The 20,616-nt window shown below is 35.4% G+C and overlaps 1 protein-coding gene across 1 annotated transcript in view; it reads left to right on the top strand.

The window, feature by feature from the left end:
• LOC120629208 overlaps nt 1-20,616 on the top strand; it is a 104,378-nt gene continuing 83,762 nt past the window's right edge. The window contains exons 1-2 of the mRNA XM_039898067.1: nt 1-230; nt 19,046-19,146. Of these exons, the coding sequence (XP_039754001.1) occupies nt 57-230; nt 19,046-19,146 (275 nt within the window). The 5' untranslated portion in view covers nt 1-56. The remainder of the gene's footprint in view (nt 231-19,045; nt 19,147-20,616) is intronic.

Consider the following 20,616-nt stretch of genomic DNA (forward strand, 5'->3'; position numbering starts at 1 on the left):
GTTACGGTCGGCCTTTGCCGGTTCGCGCTGATGATCGCGAGTCCAGTGCCGACACGATGCGGTGGCGGGCGCGAGCGGCGCCTTCCCGCGCGAAAGAGCGCGCCAACATCAGCTTCTTCATATTCATCATGTTCTTTGCTGTATTCGGTGTAATAGTTCTTACTGAACTGTTGTTGCTCGAGCGACCCACGCCTGGATCCACGAGATCTCGTTACAGTGACGACCTACAGGTAATTATTTTCAAAAAGATCATCGATCTTTGCATGATCTGTTCGAATCATTAGAAGTTTTTGTTTATCTTTGTTAAGTATAGATGTCTTTCCTGTTTAATATTTGCTATGAGTTTTTCATGCGTTCCTTGGCATCTTATTGCGCTAAAATTTGGAATTCTTCTGTAAATTCGGTAAAAATAATAATATATAGGAAGGTAGTCAAAGGAACTCTTTACCTGGATAGCAAAATTGCGTCGTGTTTAAGTTCGATAGATTAGCCAAGACAATTCCGGATGTGCCGTCCAAAGGTTCTGGAAGAATTGGTTGAAGCTGGCTGGGTTCCTTAAGGAATCCTCGACAGTAGGAAAAAGCCTTTTTTGAGCTTTACGCGCTATCGAGGGTCAGGATGAAGATGAAAAGTGTTCAAAGGATTAAGAAACTCTTAAACGAGAAAGTTGGTTGAATTTCAGGAAGCTGGACGGTTGCCATAGAAACTTCTTGGCTAAAGAAGATATTAACTCAATCGTGTTTCAGCTCTTTTGATTTGTTATGATATGTGCTATAACCCTATTCGGTATCCAGGGCCAGATGCAGAACTAGAAACTCCACAACCTAAAAAAAAGCCTAGTCTTGTTTATGCTCGATGGAATAATATTGATGAGTCCAGTAGGTGGAGTACAGCTGGAAGGTGAGCAAAGGGCCTGTTTTACTTAAGGAAATATCCTTACCAGTTTTGGATACTTGGATTTTTTATATAATCTTCTCAATTCAACATGTTTGGACTCGTTAGCTTAGAGAGTGTATCTACTATATACCTACATTGGTGATTTCCAGGGATATTTGCTAGTGCAAATATAATATATTTGCATAATAATAGGAATAGCCTCGTTATTTTTGATTTAATAACGAGACTATTCCTATCGTTTTGAGAGTCCTGATGAGTACCTACTACTTACGTTGGTGGTATCCAGGTTTAGATGCTTGAACCCTGAGATGGGATTATTCTTCTTGTTTCTGGATATAGATACTGACCAATAAAATAGCTTCGTCATATGAATATCACTGTCCTTCATGACTGACTTGATTTTTATTGGATATGAACTTAACGAGATTGCAAGCTTCAGTAGATTTTAAGTGGGAACTCCGATATTGATTGTAAGACAGATAAAACCTTAGGTTAGGTTAAGTAAATATTAACATCGATCTCTGCGTATTATTATCACGTGTTCAAAGTATTGAATAGTGGCAATATGTCCCACCGAGTGACTGAATTGCTAAAATAGGTATTATAATATGCGAAAAACCTCACGCCTGTCTCGCCGAGATCCCGACAGCGGCGATCTACAGGTATAAACAACCACAACAGCCACATCGATTTTCTTTCACCCTTTATTAAACCGGCTGTGTTTGTTGTGGGATTTTCTCTGTTTAGGGCGAGTTTTCAACCCTTCAACAAAACAATCATAGTCATCTGTAAAAAATGAATAAATGCTTATAAATACTACTACTACGACAATACACATATCGCCATCTAGCTCCAAAGTAAGAGTAGCTTGTTATGGATACTAAGATAGCTAATGAATATTGATATGAATTTAATGACACATAAATACTAATAATAGATAAACACCCAAACACACAGACACTGAATAAACATTCAAGTTCCAGTTGGGGGAATCGCCATTGCCACTTTAAATTGGATGGATGGATGGATCTCCTCTTCTAACGTACCTAATTTCGTTATAAGACATCTCGTCTATTTGATCACGAAGAGATAATTCGAGTATAGCTCTCTCCATCAACCTAAAACATTTTGCGATAATCTCCATTACCTAGTTAGTGACGATGTTTTGGAGCTATTTGATGAAAACTCCACATCAATCAAATAAGACCATACACTTGAAAGTTTATCATGGACACCTATGCATAATATTTTGAATATCTGTCTAGTTTATTCAATTTAAAAGGAACTAACACTAAATTTAGCGCAAGGTGACACATTCAAATTGATTTGCCACTGTGGATATCAGTCGTAATCTCTGATAATGTCTTCTACTGGATTCTAGACAGGCATCTAAGTTATCGGCAGATCATTGCACTATCAAATGTTCTAATCTACAGTATCGCTTTATCTTCGTAATATCTACACGTAAAAAAACAGTTAAAGTATTCAGGTTTAAACTGAAATGTTTGAATTATATATGATAAAAGGCTTGGGATGATGGATCTATTTTATCAGAATTCTTTAGGCCGTATGTTTTTAATACCCAGTGCTAATATGTGCGTGCCGGGAATCAACTCGATGCCACTCAAATGGACACCGGAGGGCTAAACACAAGGCGTGATAATGGGTACACATTATTATCTCGTCGCGTGCATTTTAGTCCTGCTGGTCACTTGTTCGCCACTACTTGCTACGATAAGCTCTACGATATTCTACGAATATTTTGTATGCAATTAGCAGTATGTAATTCATTATCTTCATTATCGACCCTTTACCCGCCTACTTAACGGTTCTGTCTTCTCACATAATGAGAACGTTATAGGCCGTAGACCACCGCTCTGGCCAAATGAGAATTGGTTGGCTCTCCATGAGAGCGTTCTGGGAAACTTTCTGACATGCAGGTTTTCTCACGATGTTTTGAAAACGCACATAACTCCGCAAAGTTAGAGATTGCCAGGGATCGAATAGGTTCGCCCGAAATGGAGCCGAAGTCCTAACCAGAAAACTATCACTACTTTTACTTACTGCTTTATTTAGCGTTATTAAATTTAAATATGTAATTAATATTTATTTGTTTATTTTATATTAAAGTTATTATATCATAATGTCATACTTATATATATGTTTTACCACCTACCAAGTATCTATAGCATTTTCTTCTACGCCTTTGGTTGCCTGGAAGCCAAATTGTACCTTAATGCTCTATTTTATTTGTATCTCTGTGAATTTTCTCTGTGGTGTACGATACAAGTGCATTCATTCATTCATTTATTCATATTTAACTACTCAACTTTTAATAGGGTTATTGAGATATTTGAGCCAAGGGAAATCGTTCGAATAATGTTAGTCGAACATCGTTTCGATGAGTAGTTATTGTACTGAAATAGCAGTATCTATTTATTTTGTTAAATTATCCAACAACTTAAACTGATAAATTTTAGGAATAATAATTCAAATACAATATTTACGAGTACCTACCTAAGGGGTAATGTGTATTCGGCTCCAAAGGATATGCAGTACAATAAAAAATCGATCAGAAAACCAATTATTTTTAAATTCCACTCTATGTTAGCCCTTGACTGCAATCACACCTAGTAGCGATGAAATGAGAAATGATGCAGTCTAATCTAGCAGTAGGCCTATCTGTTATGAGTATTGATAGTAGGTATAAGTAATATTAACACATACTTATGTTTTCTTCGCGGTTAGTGCCGAGTATTTTGTTTTTAACGATATTCTGTTGAGTGTTAAAAGTGTTGAATAAGTATTACTAATAATACGCATATCCTTTTTAAAAAAAAAAATGGAAGAACTGAGTCATTGAACAAGCAAAAAGTCACCGACCCGACGCATTGGTGCTAAATATTAAAATAATACCAAGCGCGTGCTTAAAACTACCTAATGCTTACTTGAGAGTACGATCTTTTTTCGGCAAGCCGTTCTTAACATACTTCGTATTTCATCATCATAATATCAACACATTACCGGCCCACTAGAGGGCGCGGGTCACACAGTGAAAGAGGTTATTTACTTGATGACAAAAATATAACGTAATAACGTTAAACGTATTCGTGGTCCATAGTGGTTCATTAGTAGGCATTCTACGAGACGGCATTTTTTTATATTTGTGGATTCAATTAGAAAAATAAAATATCACTTATATCAGTATATCTAATATGCTGGATCGAAGTTATTAACCACACGAGATCAAAATGAAAATTTTATTCAATCATTTTTAAATTATTACTTTAGAATTCTTTTATATCTTCTATTTTAGACTTTTGTCTGAACGTTAAAAATTTAAATAAAAATATCAACCAAGGGGCATACATATAAGCACTACGTTCTGACAAATAAAGTTTGACTCGATGAGATGCAAATCTGAATCCATCGACTCATTCCGCAAAAATGTTCTAGTAAGTATTAAAACTAAACGAAAAAATCAATGATCAAACGAAATTATTTCCCAACAAGACGTTGTAATAACGTAATAAAACTAACTGCAAACAGTTCGAAGAAAGTAATTATTATTTCATTAGTCCATGGGCAAGGAACATCTAGGGGTCATTGCACCCACGTGTGTAGTCGGTTGAGTTCATGGCTGTCTGTTGTTATTCGTCTCGGCCAGTAGCCGCGTATCTATCTATACCTTGGTTTTATGGGAATCAAACTAAATACTCTTTACTGTAGTATTCTAAAACTGAAGTGTTTGTTTGTTTGAATGCTCTAACCCTTAGAAGGTCCTCCAGATGATTTATTATTCGTGTTGCATAGTCTATTTATCGTGGTTTTCTTCTTAATTTTATGTGAAACCGTTAATACGACCAACTACAATTCATCATACAGGGCAAGAGTTATGGAAAGTGGGGCGAAGAAGAACATAATTCTACGCCTATGATTTTGGAAAAGCACTCGTTCATTAGGCAGGGTCGCGGCACCAAAAACAAGTTGCCTAAGGGATCGCCGACTTTCAAAATAAGATGGCCCTTTAAGAAGACGAACGAGGAAGATATAGTATAATCAATAGGAGCGGAGCATCAATAAAAAATATTGCTATATCGGGAAAAAAGATTCCTTTTTAGAGCTTACGGTACGTTGCGTAAAAGAACCTTCGTTGAAATAATTTTTGCGTAACTTTGAAGTTTGAATGCATGAGCATTACGAAATCGTTCGGAAAACTTCGGGGAATAGTAAGGTACTAATAATGCCGTTTTTTGTTGTTTTATTTGATCTTGTTAAACTTTTAAGTTACTAGTCGGATTTGAGAAATTGTTTTGGCATTTAACAGTTCAATTGTTGAGGAAGCTGGGCTATTTAGCATCACGCTGCAAACCCGTCTAGCAAGGAGCGGGCGATGGGACGCGGTGAAATTAACTTATCAGAAATTGTGTGTGGAATATATTTTAGAAACATTACGTTTATCGCTTTGTGTCCAGTCATGTGTTGATTATAGTTTAAGCCGTTTGGTAACAATAATTGCCTAATTATTCTAGCCTTGACTTGGCCTTGCTTCCATATTAGGGGACCCGTATCTTTAATGATAGTAATCCTCGCATTGCGAAGAACTGAAAAGTAATGTTCAAACAGAATACTAGCCTATTAAAATAGGATTATTCCTCTCTGTCCCCTACAAAATAGGAATAAATAGGAGTATAAAAGGAGTTTGTCGTTATATTAATTACGTTACTAGGGGTACAGGTTTGATATAACTGCTATACCTCTTAACAGTTTAGGCCGCCCATTTTAGAATGCATTATTACTTATCATCTGGTGAGACTGCAGAAAAGGCTAATTGTGTTCGAAGAAATAAAAACGGGGCAAACGTTAAAGTTATTGATAGCAAATTAGTTGTTATGATGACCTCGCTGGCGCAGTGGTGAGTGTCGTGGTCTTAGGTGAGAGGCCCGGGTTCGATTCCCGGCGGGGGCAATTTTAATACTTATAATTTATGTATTTTATAATTTTCCTCTGGTCTGGTCTGGTCGTGGCTACTTACCCCCTTACCGGCAAAGACGTGCTGCCAATTGATTTAACCTTCCAGTACAATTCCATAGATATATGGGTTTAATATAACTGTCATACCTCAGCAGGCTAGCCCGATACCATATTAGACAACATTGATACTTCAGGTGAGATTACAGTAACTTTTAATATACACTAAGAAGTAGAACGGGGAACAGGGGAATGGTAGTCTACACAATGTTGTTACAAAGGAATGAATCCCCCAAAACGGTACGCGGTTGATAAGAGATGACGTCATGACTCGTGATACAGTTTATAATGTAGTCGTTGGTTCTACAGGTGTTGGGTTTTAGATTGTGCGTGAGTGATTAACAATATGTTTGAGTAATGCCCGTTTTCACTAAACCTTGGAAAAACGTATCACCTTAATCGGATGTTTAGTGATTTAGGTGAAAAGAAACCTTCATTTACCCGGGATAAAATGTATACTATTTTTTTCCCGGCAAAATAAAGCACTCCTGCGAGATTTTTTAAAACACAAAATAAATGCGTACACAGTCACGGGCAACAGCTAGTCGTCACATGAACGCGGAAGTAGACAGGTGCGGTAGGTGCTTTATGTAAATTACAACTGCTGGAGTGATGTACGGTCACAAACGGCTAAATATTATTACAAAGAACGCAAGCTGAATGGATTGCACATACTAGCATGTGGTTAGCATACCTAAAAATAACTGGCGACGCAGATATTCGGTATGACTGTAATAAAAATATGACCGGATGCTTCAATAAGCGATATAACAATGTGGTAACTGTGGTTTTAGTCGACATCTCTGGCGTGGTGGTGAGCGCTGTAGGTTCAGGGTCGGTCGTACCACGTTCGATCGCAGAGACAATTTGGGAATTTATCGTGTTTTTTTTCTCTGGTTAGAACACTTAGTACAAGATTTTCTCGCTCTCAATCGAAGAGTCGTTTTCGAATATTGTCATACTTGAACCTCAGGCAAAATGGATCTCATGAGTATATAAAGTTCAAATTTGCGGGCAATAATTCAGCTAGGGCTTATGGCAAAACATTAGTAAAAAAAAACAGAAGTATGGGATTTGCGACTCTAAACCTTACACATTTGTACTCACATCAAGAGTAAAATTGATCTTATGTGAATTGAATTAAAGCTGAAATTCCCCTCAACACACTTCTTCAATCCTTAACCTCGGGCTTTTGATAGGTTTTAACAAAACAATCAGAAATACAGGAATAGCGACTCTAAAGCGAGAGGCATTAAGTTGAATATGCGACAACTACTCGTCGATTGTGAGCGAGCACATCTTGAACTCAGGCTACTGGTATGGTGTGAGGTTTCGGCTGTGGCTAGTGAACATCTTACCGGGAAAGAAGGTCCCGCCCAGCGATTTCGTGTTAGCGAAGCCACGTAGAAAATGATTAGTGGTACGAGTTGAATATACAGTCATACCCGTCACTGCCTGAAATGTACCTTACAATGGTACTAGGTAGTTTCTAGCCAAAAATTGTATTTTAATTAACGTAATTAAATGCCATACTCATTGTTTAAAACTTTATTTTAGTTTGAATATTGTCTATTAAAATATTTTTAATTTTATTTTATATTTTTTAAGATCTACTTTTATATATTATGTATATTTTATACTTATATATTACGTATATTTCAAAACATACATAGTATAATGATATGTATAACAGCGAGCCCTGAAGAATTCATCACTTTTTGAGAGCATTCCAACAGTGTAACTTGGAAAAGATCTCAAAACATAAATCATAACCCTGATATATAACAGTGAATTGAGAGGAATACCCACCTATTTTGAAAGCATTATCACGGCGTAACTTTGGAAGGATTTCAAAACATACATGTCATGATACATAACAGCTATTCCTGAAGAATCCCATCCCTTATTGAAAGCATTACCATAACGTAACTTAAAAACGATACCAAAATATGTATAGTACCTATCATGATATATTATAACAGCGAGCCTTGAGGAACAAATACCTACCTATTTGAGAGCATAACCATAGCGTAACTTGGAAAGGATTTCAAAACATATATCGTATCATAATATATAAAAGCAAACCTCGTGGACTACATACTTACACCCATTTGAGAGCACAGCGTACCTAACTCTGATAGGATTTGAAAAGGCTCGTAGGTACGGTTTCATTCAAAAGCGCCGATATAAAAGTTCGCTAACTTTGATTGAACACGTGTAGGTATCCTTTACGTCCTTAAGCCGGATCAATCAAGACGAATGAGAGGTTCATATGCGTTGACGCCGAACGCCCCTGGCGGCGAAAGTGCTGACTAATGAGATTCGACCCTTGCTATTGACATTTTTACTCCGGGTCGGTCGTTGCGAAACACCCCAGCCCCAATTTTATACCTTTTTATGTGAATAACTAGTTCTGCGCGGCCTTGCAACCGTTTACTATTCATGTGGTATCCCTGCTAATATTATTATTCATGTGACCGTTGCTGCGTGAAAGGAAAAACCAACAAAAGATATTAGTAGGTATTTTTGGTAAAAATTTCCTGTGTATTATCAGTCAAATTAATCAATCAATTTCGATTTGGTCTCGTGCGAGACCAAGAGCATTGTCAATTCACTCCATCAAACTTTTCAGTTCTCTGTCAACTCGCTTTTCATGATCGGACATATAAGGTATCGAAATGGAACGGCCGTATAGTATCACAGTGTTCTAGTTCACTATTTACTTTTCCAACAAGTTGCCAACTCGTCCCCGAAACGCAGAATTTGATAGCGACAGTTGTCAACTCATCGCTTATTTTGTATGGGTATAACAGGTGGCCACCGCTTAGCAACTGTTGGGAAAGTTAGTGAATCGGGTAGCAGAGCGGAATTCCGAGTATCATCATCCATGTTATCATCACACGTGTTATCCCGTCAACAACACGGATACGGTGATACGAAAATGATATATATTAATTAGTACGCTTAGTATTTAAAGGCATGCTTGACACAGTTACGTCAAAGCAATATGGATCTAGTTCTACCCCTTTTAGAGTCGCTAATTCTGTAATCTGAATTTTCATTTTACAAGAGCACTCTCTGATGAAGTCTGCACGAATTGGATCTTTAAAACAATGGTCATAAATTACATTACACTCTGCCATGGTGATTTTTACAATAGCGCTTGCTGTGGAAGTTTGGACGAAGTTTAAAACCAGGTTAAAAATAAACCATTTTACTCTAACGTTACAGAGTAACAGAATTCGAATCAAAGTACTCTTACTATACGATTTGTACTTTACAAATCGTATAGTAAGAGTATTCGAGTCGGATATACATTCGATGCGTTAATACGATGCAAAGAAAATGTGCAATCACTACATTCGCTATACAGAGATTGAAGCGAAAACAATTAGATGATTTAGATAACAGGCATTAACCGTAACGAAATCCGTCCATGCGGAAATGCAAAGAATCAGTTAGAGACTTACCTTAAGAAAACCAGCGTAGTTAAGTCGGTTTGAGTGGCTGTGGCGTATATATATATATATATATATATATATTTGTATGTGTGTGTGAGTGAGAGTGTGACTGTGTGCGTGTGTGTGTGTGTCTGTGTGTGTGTGTGTGTGTGTGTGTGTGTGTGTGTGTGTGTGTATGTGAAGGTAGTTCGTAACAATTAGATGCAGATTCAACACATTATACCCTATCGGCGCGGCGCGGCGTGTAAATACATATTACAGATAAGAATTTAATATTTCATCACGAATAACTAAGCGGTGATAGCCTAGTGTTTAAGACTTCGACCTCACTTTTTGGGAGATGAGTTTGACCTTCAGATCTATAATTTTTGTGAAGTTATTTATATGAACTGTTAAAATTTTAAGGGCATCTAACCCACCCGTGCTTATCCTGGAAATCTCGCAGAAAATGTATGAACTCTCTTAAAATTGTACAGACAGACAACAATGAAAAAATAACAGTTTTAGCTTCAGCATCGATTATGGAGGGCCCTCTAAAAAAATGTTCACAAAACAGCCGCAGAAGATCTAAATCTAACGGTCCCCATGGGATTTGTAAAAAAACCGTAAGAAACGCGAACGAAAACTGATAACAACTAGTTAATTTTAACTGTTTACTTTTAGCTATACACTATTTCATTTCCGTAAAGTATCAACTTCAATTATTTACCTAAATCCTACCTTTGAAATCGTAGAAATAGGTCAAAATCAACTGAAATAGGAAATCATAGCGAGTATCAATTTGTCGCAAAAGATAAATTTTCGGGGCTCCTCCTTGATATCAGAAGGATGAAAGTAGTTTGTTTTTATTACTTCAGCGCGCCATGTGCCGCTCTCGCCACAAAAGATAATGGTTTCAGAAAGAAAAACGTCTCTTTTTGTTTTCTTTTTATAACAATGGAATATATGGTGTGCGAGTTATATAAGAAATTAAAAAATATGATGTTGGGATATATAGGTTCTAATAATAAAAGACCGTATATAGTGCTAGTCGATCGATAAGAACGCCGTGCAAAAATTGTTGACATTACTATTCCACATGAAGAATGAATGAATGATGAATCTGGTGAGAGCTGAATAGGAAAAGGTATGTAAACACTTGCACCTTGCTCACGAGATTTTTGCCATGTGGAGTGTTGAGTCGTCGGTTATTGTTCCGATAGTCGTTTCAATGAATGGTCTTTTGGCGAAGTGCTTCGACCAACATCTTAAGAAGCTTTCGCTTGGTTGTCAAATCAAGTATCAAGGGTCGGATACAGAAGGCAGTTGTCCTTACAACGGCGCGTAATGTGGGGAGGTTCCTCACTCTGGAGCCCTGACCGCCGGTTCCTTGGGTATTTTAAAGCCCCGCAAGCGGAGGGTGGATGATTTTTTCTTTAAATTTTGAATAGTTCTGTTTTTATAATTATTAGGCATTTATAATAATAAGACAAAAAATTAATTAATCAATGATAGCGTAAAAAAATAGTGTTTAGTAGTAGTACGGTTTTTTTGACAGAGCTTGTCATCAAAAGTACTGCGGCCATGCTTATTTCTGCTGCCAAGCGGCATTGTTGCAATGCTGTATTCGGGTCTGTGGTTGCTAGTATTATTACAGGTATGAATAAAGCTTTCAAGCAATCTTCTTTTGGAAATAAATTCAAATTCAAATTCAAATTTTCTTTATTCATGTAGGCCTATCACAGGCACTTATGAAGCGTTCATACATAATTGTTTACATAATTGTAACGGGATGGTTATAACTTCGTTCGCCAACTTAAATCTAAAGCTACGAGGGTTCCAAATGCGCCCTGGTCTAAGAAGAGCCCACAACAAACTTAGCCGGGTAAATTTATTTTTTTGTTATCACCATCTTCCAGTAAATTTAAATTAAGCTATGAAGCTAGAGCAATTCACACCCAAGCTTTTTTATCGTTTAAATAATCCTTAATGTTATAATAGGATTTTTCTGTAAGCTTACGTTTTATATAAACTTTGAACTTATTGAGAGACAACTCAAAGATTTCATTTGGTAATTTGTTATAAAATAATATACAATTGCCCTTGAATGAATTTGCAATTTTGTGTAGCCTAGTAAACTGCACAACGAGTTTATTTTTGCTTCTAATATTAATATTGTTACAGTGCATTTTCTTTTTAAATTTTGATATATTTTTATGGACATAAATTAAATTTTCATATATGTACTGACTATGCACCGTCATTATTTTAACTTCTTTAAATATGTTACTTCTCGTGTATTTTTTTTTCTAATAGTTCGATATAAACTTTACGTATGTACAGGTTATACAAGCAAGTATACGTACGCGTATACTTGCTTGTATAACCTGTTTCCGAAAACTGGCTTTGCTTCCTTATTTATAAAATGTATGTCACAAAAAAATCTTTTTAAGTAAAAAAATTAATAATAATATATTAACTATTAATAAAGGTAATTTTTTTATAAAACCATCTTGTAAATCTCTGAGGAACCTTATTGCATTGTTGTTATTGGAAGTTTGCAAACTGATGCCAGAGATATAACAATTATTTATTTCGGAAAACAATCAGCTAATAATGTGTGACGAGCTATAATGAATGTTCAGATTTTCACACTTTATTTTAATTTAAGAAGCGATGGTAAGTTGTTTTTGGAACGGCTCATAAGGATTGGACGTTTAATAGGTATCATATGAAAAAACATGATTTAAAAAAATACACGCTCAAACACTTATACTACTTGTTATTATAGTAAGCAATTAGCAAATTTGACAATTTGAATCTACCAAATTGACACTTTTGCACAGAAGAAATGAACTTCTGCACTAAAAGCTCTTTGACCGAATGAAAATAATTTTGTAAAAGCCATTATCTCGACGCAGGTTTAAATGTTTGTACCTGTGTTCCTAAGCTAGATGAAAAGAGAAAAGTTACTCGTAATAACTTTTAAGCGTCGTTCTTACTTCGAAGAATTCTTAAGATATATTTGGGAGCGTGAGCTTTGGAAATGCTCGAGTTAGTTCCACCCTCATTGTCACTCGTAATTGCAGCTAAAAACAGATCTGTCAAAAATTATTTTGAAGAAAAACGCAATGCATTTTTTTGTCTACCGTAAAGTATCAGTGAAATGCTTTCAGACCTACTAAAGTCTAGCCTATTTACTTGATTAATGAGTAGCTTAATTTGACGTCTGTTTTGTTATAACATTTTTGGCATTACAAAGTTTTCAATTTACCCAGTTAAGAATCGATCGAGATTTCGAGGGCGATTGATAGAAATCTCTTTAGAGATTAGTTGTACTTATGCACATCCTGATCTTTTTCATGTTCATTTTAATATTAGGTATCAAATAAATAAATAATGAAATTAGTACGGATTACAACTTTTTGTTCTATAATTTATAAATTAACCCGGCTTATGTTGTATTTTTAAAATAAAAGCAGTGCTTTGTGAACAAATAGCCCGACTGTTTGTGTCCAACAATACAAAAGCGTCCACTTGTGACGGTAGTTTATGCAACTCGCCGGCTGATGGCTGGTTAACGTCGCTCGCAGAATTTCAATTTAGCAACGTGGTCTTCCACACTTTCATTTTTTCATTTTTACTGCAGAATGCCTAATAAGAAAGCTCAATTTTTTTCCGACTCTATTTTGGCTGCATGCTAAAATTAGAATGCCGCGCCGTGTTGTCTGGTAACTCTTTAGTTTATTTGCGTCCACGGTTGGCTTTGATAAGCAAGATATTCATGAGATTTTTTAGGTTTTTGTTTACAAAGCTGTAATATATGAAAATTCTAGCATATTTTCATTTAAGTCTGTTTAGGAAGGTTTTCGGGATTTACTCGAGCGCGTCAGAATAAGATAATGGAGGCAACCTTGCAACTTGTGAATGGATACTCCCACCATACATGAGCCCTGAACATAGTTTCAAACGTCTAGGGCAGGTTTGCGACGTTTGTGTCTTTCCTTCTATGCAAAAGTGACATTTGACGGCAAAGATCGCGAGCCTGCCATAAGCCTTATCTGAGATACGTAATCAACCTACCAATTCGATCCATTGACATTATCGATTACTCAGCGCTAATACCGTTTAGGATTTTTTGGTGACATGAATCTTCGTGTTGTCGGCAAACCGTGTGTAAACAATAAGTTAAAGATCTGTTAGGTAACATTAGGTAGCGGTAATTTAAACATTATTTAAAAAAAAAATTAACTTCAGGTACCTTCAAAGCAAGCTTCACGCGAATTAAAATAAGCTGCTTAATGTGGCGCTAATTTTAAAATGTCAGTGGTCAAGTACTGTAAATGAAATACAGTTTATTCTGGCATTATAAATAAGTTATTAAAATATAAATGCACTTATTGCTTGGCACAGCTTACCTACTACTAATATAAACATGAAACATTGTCCGGATATACGTACTCGTTTACGCAAAATGGATTTTGATAAACCTGTAAAGTAACATAGTTTATACATCAGAATACTACGTAAGCTAAAATTTTTGACGATATTTTGTAGATTAACCATAAAATAACAAAAAGTGTCAAGTAAGAATGAAAGTATTCTGCTGTCTAAGAACTATTTGGGCGTGCATAAATAGTGGTAGTAATGGATATGATAATGCTCTTACATCTCTTTAACAGTTCTAAAAACACCTCTCAGACTCATAGGAAATCAGAATGTCTGCGCAGACTAAGCATCCTGAATCCGCTAGTTTGCTTTAAGAAAGCATAAAAGGTCCACTAAAGGTCCTCCCGCAATGAGAAGGATTTAGGCCGTCGTCCACCACGCTGGCCCAAAGCTGATTGGTGGACTCCACACGCCTTTAACAAAAATATAGAGAACTGTCAGGCGTGCAGGTTTCCTCACGATATCTTAAAACGTACATAACTAATAAAAGTTTCTAACCACTCCGCCGCTCTCTCCAAATAGTATAAGTAACGTACGATATTTAAAAACCGCATTGAAAATAGGCCCAGAAGTTATTAGAAAAATGGTATCAAATAAACGCACAAACACAGCGTTCACCAGAGCAGAAAAAGCTCCATACAATCGAAATATTTTAAAATGTTTTGTGATTGTGTTATACTCTGTTTGTGCAACCATTCGGTGCACTTGATATTTTTCCTAAATAAATTATTTCAGAACTTTTCCGATGCTAGCTTTAATTTAGTCCAATTTCAATGTTTTGGTCACAATTTGCTGTGCGGCGGGTCCTTTGGGTATTTGAATTATGTCGATGATTATTTTATAATATTATATTTATATAAACAATTTTCCAACGGTTAAGAAATTTGATATGCATTTTTCAATGAATATTACTTTATTTCTCATCCTAAGTTCTAAGTTATGTTAGCATTATTAAATAAAGTGTGGATGGTAGAAAATAATAGAGAAAGTTATAATCTCGTTATTAATTGATCTGTCTATGTAGAATACTTAATATAAAATGGAACAAAAGTAATTCCACGTAACAAGTGAAAAGATCATTGCATTTATAATCTACTAGTGTACCCAGCCCGCTTCGCCGGTCTAGATTTTGCTTATTTTTTTTTAAACAATAAACTTACATCATTAAATTTTTAATTTAGGTCTCATAATACATTAAATCATTTGTTTCTCTCTGTATTCATTCTCTTATATTCTCTTCTCGAGCGGGTGAAGATCATGTACACCCAACAATAGAATATCATCATAGTAAATAAAAGCTGTATTTGACAGTTTAAAAATAGGAGTGCCCCGATCGTCACAAAACTTGACAGGATTACTCGCCAGGTCAATCCGAAGATTCCCTGAAAGTTACATTGAAATCGGTCCAGCCGTTTCGGAGCCTATACAGAACATACCCACACACTTTCTCTTTTTTATGTATAGATTTATACCCCGGGAAAGAGTTTTATTCCGATCAATGTTGTTGAAACTTAAGATCAAAGATGAATTATTTTCACAACAGGATGCGTATCCTTTTGTGAAAATAATTCATAACAGTACCTTCTTAAAATATTTGTTATTACTTCTATATGAATATTGAATGAATGCATAAACGTATAAACTTTTTTTTATTGCACACCATAAAAAGTACATAAAAAACTTGTTTGCACTTATGTAAACGCGTTAGAAGTTATACTTCTTTGGCGTTACAAGATAAAAATCGTTTAAAAAAAATTATCTTTCGCCTTATTCTAGTTTGTAGAAAAAACGACACTAACAATAGAAAAAAGCTATTTAATACATTGAAAGTTTTATTATAACGCATTACCTATTTAAACAAAATTTATTTAAATTTCACAAATAAAATATTACTACATAATAAAAGAAATGGACAAAATAAATATAATTAAATTTGGAATTCTAATAGACTCATTATCGGACAACCAAGTTTTACTCAACATTAAAATCACCGGAATGAGCCCGCAGACTTTGACAATTGAAAGTGTACACGGTCAAACCTTATAACTAACTTCGGGGGCGTCAGTTTTTTGTGACAAAGTGCGCGCGCATTTTAGAAATTTACTCTTATCATTTTTCCCTAACGCGCCAAAAGAAGTATAACTTCAAATTTGGCGACCACATCGCTTCATAGCGATTTCTTCCAGGCAAGCAATGCCGACTAAAAACTAGTACAGAAAATAGGTAGGTACAGTAAATACCTGTATGTATACCCCTACAAAAATATTTCATTACTTAAATATAGTTTAATAATACTAAAAATGTGTGCGTATACTAGCGTACACTCGTAAGAAGTGAAACTTCTTTATGACGTTATTTTTCAAAAAATAATTTACTATATGAAAATTTACAGAAATTGGTTAAATAAAGTTAAATTAGATAAAGTTTAATAAAAGGCTTTTATTATCATAGACATAAATACAAATTCTACAATTATTTCATTTTAGCTTATTACTACAAAGATTAGAGAGATTATTATTGAATTTCATTAATTGTAATAGAATTAAATTATGTTTTTTTTTTTTTTTTTCTATAACTTTCAATCAAACTTTGGTGGATTAGATATTATTTTCATCGGAGACTTACGTCAATTACCTCCCGTTCGCGCTACTCCCATCTACAAGCAACCTAAGCAGACTATTGTTGGACCAATATTATGGCGAAATCTGAAATTTTATGAACTAGACCAATACTTACAAAAATCGGAAACGGTGAACGTCTTAATGAAAGTGAAATATCTATCATTGAATCTCGTTTTTATTCCGTAGAAGAAGCTGCAACTAATTGTCCTCAAGGTATTCGATTATTTAATACAAATTACGCAGTCACTGAGTATAATAATCGAATATTAAACTCTTATTCAGAAAAAATAATTTCAACTGCTAATGATGTTTATAGTGGATGTACTATCAAGGATCAAGAGACTTTTGTGCACCAAAAACTAAATAAAATGTCCTTGATTGATACAAATGGGTTGCCTTACCTTACATTTTTATTTTTATATTTTTATATATTCATAGAACTTGTTTCAGTCTGTCAAGATATTTTGTAGGAACTCTTTGACGAGTCTTGAGTTTTGTTTACAAAAAAGATGGCGCGTAACGGAAAAATGTCACGCGTAACGAAAAAATGTTACACTAAATTTTTTTCCAACCCCGATAAAGAAGTTTCACTTCAATAATAATAAATAAATAAATATACTACGATAATACACACATCGTCACCTTGCCCCAAAGTAAGCGTAGCTTGTGTTATGGGTACTAAGATGACAGATGAATATTTTTATGAATTATATATACATAAATACTTAGAAAATACATATAAACACCCAGACACTGAAAAACACTTATTGCTCAACACACAAACAGTTTTTTCAGAACCCACGGCCTTGGACTCAGAAAGCAGGGCCGCTACCCACTGCGCTAGTCGGCCGTCAAGTTAATACAACAATACTTGTAACTAAATACAAATAAATAAATATGTAACTACCAATATAAATATGCTATACCAAAACGATATTAACTTAAAAATAATATAATAAATAAAGTTTAAATAAATAAATGCGATGGCGAGTTTATTTGTTTGTTTACTACGTTCGGATCAATCACTACATCAATGATTATGATATCTAGTATATAAATTATATAGCTTTAGGTACACATAGGATAGGTACCATAGATTTTCTATGCAGGGAAAGCAACCGGCAACTATTCTAACTATAATATTAACATTTGAGTAACGAATACAGGCACGATCAAGCTATTTCGGTTAAAATAAATTCCAGCAAAGAAAAACCTGCGATTATTTGCTCCTGTTTGGTTTGTCGGGGCTTTAAATTGACGCTCAGACGTGGCTTTTGTTCTTATTTACTTTAAAAAGGAAAGCTTTTTAGTGCTTAAATATTGAGCGTAATTTTTCAGTGAACCGCAACACGGAAATGCCATTAAGTAATTTGTTAATGTCAGGATTATTTCAGTACCTAGCCCAGTGGAAACCTTTTAGGTTTTAAAGTAAATATTTTATAAGTAAGGATAGCACTTAGACACTCAATTTCTAACCAGCCAACGTAGGACGGCACCTAATTTCCAATATCATAAACTGCACATTATCTGCGAAAGGTGCAGAAGTCATTAGGGATATGGAGACATCGAGATGGAATGAAGAGCGTTGTTATTGAGATCAAATATACTGACTGGCAAATATACGGTGTTCAAGTCACATTGTTCAGAGCCTATTGCACAAGTACTCTCGGAACTAACAACGCTCACCAAAACATTTTTTCCTTTCACTAACATAATTAGAGTTTTTTTTTACTAACGAGACTTGCGCATTCCTCTAATATTGGATAGAAGCAGGCGTTACTTTGCGGAAATCCATGATCTATTATCAAAATTAAGCTTCAGGAGATGTTGATTTTACAATGAATAATTGTTAAGATCATTGTAAAGTCAACATCTCCTGATGATGCTCCGGTTTCGGAGTGAAACGTGCGTAGAGGGTATATTGCCGAAGATCTGTTTGGTGTGGGGTATAAGGATTGAAGAAATTATAAATTACACCACACAGATTCTCCTGCTTTTCGCGGAGTATAGCAAATTAAGCTTAATTTTGATAATACATTCCTCTAATGTTAAACAAACGGACAAAAATTATAAAATTTAAGCGGGTAGGTGAATAAATACACCATTGTCGACAGACCGCACCAGACAGTGCAGTCCCACTGCTAGCTAGCACGCTAATATTCGTATTCATTCTGAAAATACTTCTTGAAATATACAACGTGTAATTGAAAACCGAAATAATACTTCACAGGCTTTAGAAGTACATTATTTCCATATAAATCCTCTGAAGTCTCTGAGACTTATCTGTTAAACCGAAACGCTAATAGTTTTTAAGTAAACCACTGCCGTAGTTTATGCAAAATTAAAATCAAGTGACTCCTGTCACTTATTCAATACATTGTAAAGGTACGCTTAGCGTAAGTACTATGGGCGTGTCGGTCTTTTACTTCAATAGGGTTATCATAAGTAAGCACTTCAAATATTTTGGGTTAGTTTGTATGTTGTTAATATAAATATGTTTCTTTTGATTTTATATTTTTACCCTTCAAATTACGTAATTCGGTTACTTGTGTATGCTTTTCGGTCATCGAGTTAAATGGTTTAAAATAATCTTACGTTTATTTTCAGGGCTGGGAGGGTCGAACGGAGACAGGAGGCGAAGGTGCGGAACCCCCACCTCCGGCACATGCGCCCTTGGACGCCGTGTGGCAGCCTGTAGCGGGCACTAGGTGAGTCTATACACCCAGATATTTTCGGGAAGTTTCTAGGACCTGTTTACAGCGTCAAATACAGTTAGCCAGTAGGCCCGTAGACGTTTATTCACAAGAGCCGGAGACGAGTGTCATCTATACTTAATTAGATGATAAAATGGATTTTATCTTCGAGCACATTGGCTTTTTCACTAGCAAACTCCTGAAAATAAGCTCCTTATTCTTAAGAAATCACTCATATTTCACGCATATAATAAAAGCAAATCTAGCCCTTCGCATCAATCGAGTTATATATTGTGATTTTTGTGGAATGTGGAAGTATTTTTAAAAACTTTTTGAACCCTAACAGGTGATAGTGCTCTGATATAACCACTGACGTATTATTAGGTCAGTGGATATAAAAAATAATTTTTTTCTTGGTTTACCCGTAAACACTTTTATGCACGAAATACTCGTAATAAAATATAGTGTTAGTCCAAAGAGGTTGATGGAGGGCACTTTGGAGGGGCGTAGAGGCCGAGGACGACCTAGGGGTCGGTGGAGTGATGGAGTTGAGAGGAATTTCAGGGTTCTGGGAGTTCGGAGCTGGAAAGAAGCAGCTTCTGACCGCCGAAAATGGAGAAATATGCTTGACCAGGCCAAGGCCTGCAGAGCTTTGATGATGATGATGATGAGTCCACTAACACTGTGCATAAACCAACGCTATGAGCTTAGATGTAAAATGGTTATTTATTTATAAGCTTAAACAGCTAAATCGGGAATAGTGCAACAATGAAAGTAGTGAAAGTTATATTTTTTATTAAAACGCCTCCAGTAAATCGGGATGCACTAGGTATTCCCATAAACCGCCGACAAACTGTTTTGGCTCAAAGCCAGCGATCCGACGTTGTCTTCTCTACTTGCCTTCTGCTTATTTTTGAAATTCGCTTAAAATATAAAGCTATTCCGAGCACCGGCTTAGCTGAGCGAAACAAAGCTTCTGTAGGAATATATATAACTCCTTTTAACAATTGAGTTATTTATCATAATATTATTTACACCAAAATTGGTGACCGCTCGTTCAAAGTTTCTATTTTCTAATATCACGTGGTATATGTAAAGTCTCAAAAAGGTATCTGATGCTAAATTTGAAGTTTAGCCACACAAGCAGACGGACAGATACACTGAAAAAATAAATTGAAAATGTATAATATAATCATTTTATACTAGCTGTTTCACTTTGTGCGCGTTTTTCGCTTTTTAAAATTCATCGCGAACCGTATGTTCTTTTCCTATGACCTTCTCCAAGATACGAAGTATCTGTTTTAATAACATGTATAGCTAAGAAAGGTTTTTTTTAAATACCCCGTGAAATCTACCCGAATACTTCCAGCATGGAGTCACGGATTATCATTGCAACAGATTAACAGAATATAAAAACGATTATAGGAATTATAACTGTTACATAGAATCGTTAAATTATTGTATTTATGTAATTAAATATGATTC

This window comes from Pararge aegeria, chromosome 14 (assembly GCF_905163445.1).
Source record: "Pararge aegeria chromosome 14, ilParAegt1.1, whole genome shotgun sequence".
Taxonomy (NCBI): domain Eukaryota; kingdom Metazoa; phylum Arthropoda; class Insecta; order Lepidoptera; family Nymphalidae; genus Pararge; species Pararge aegeria.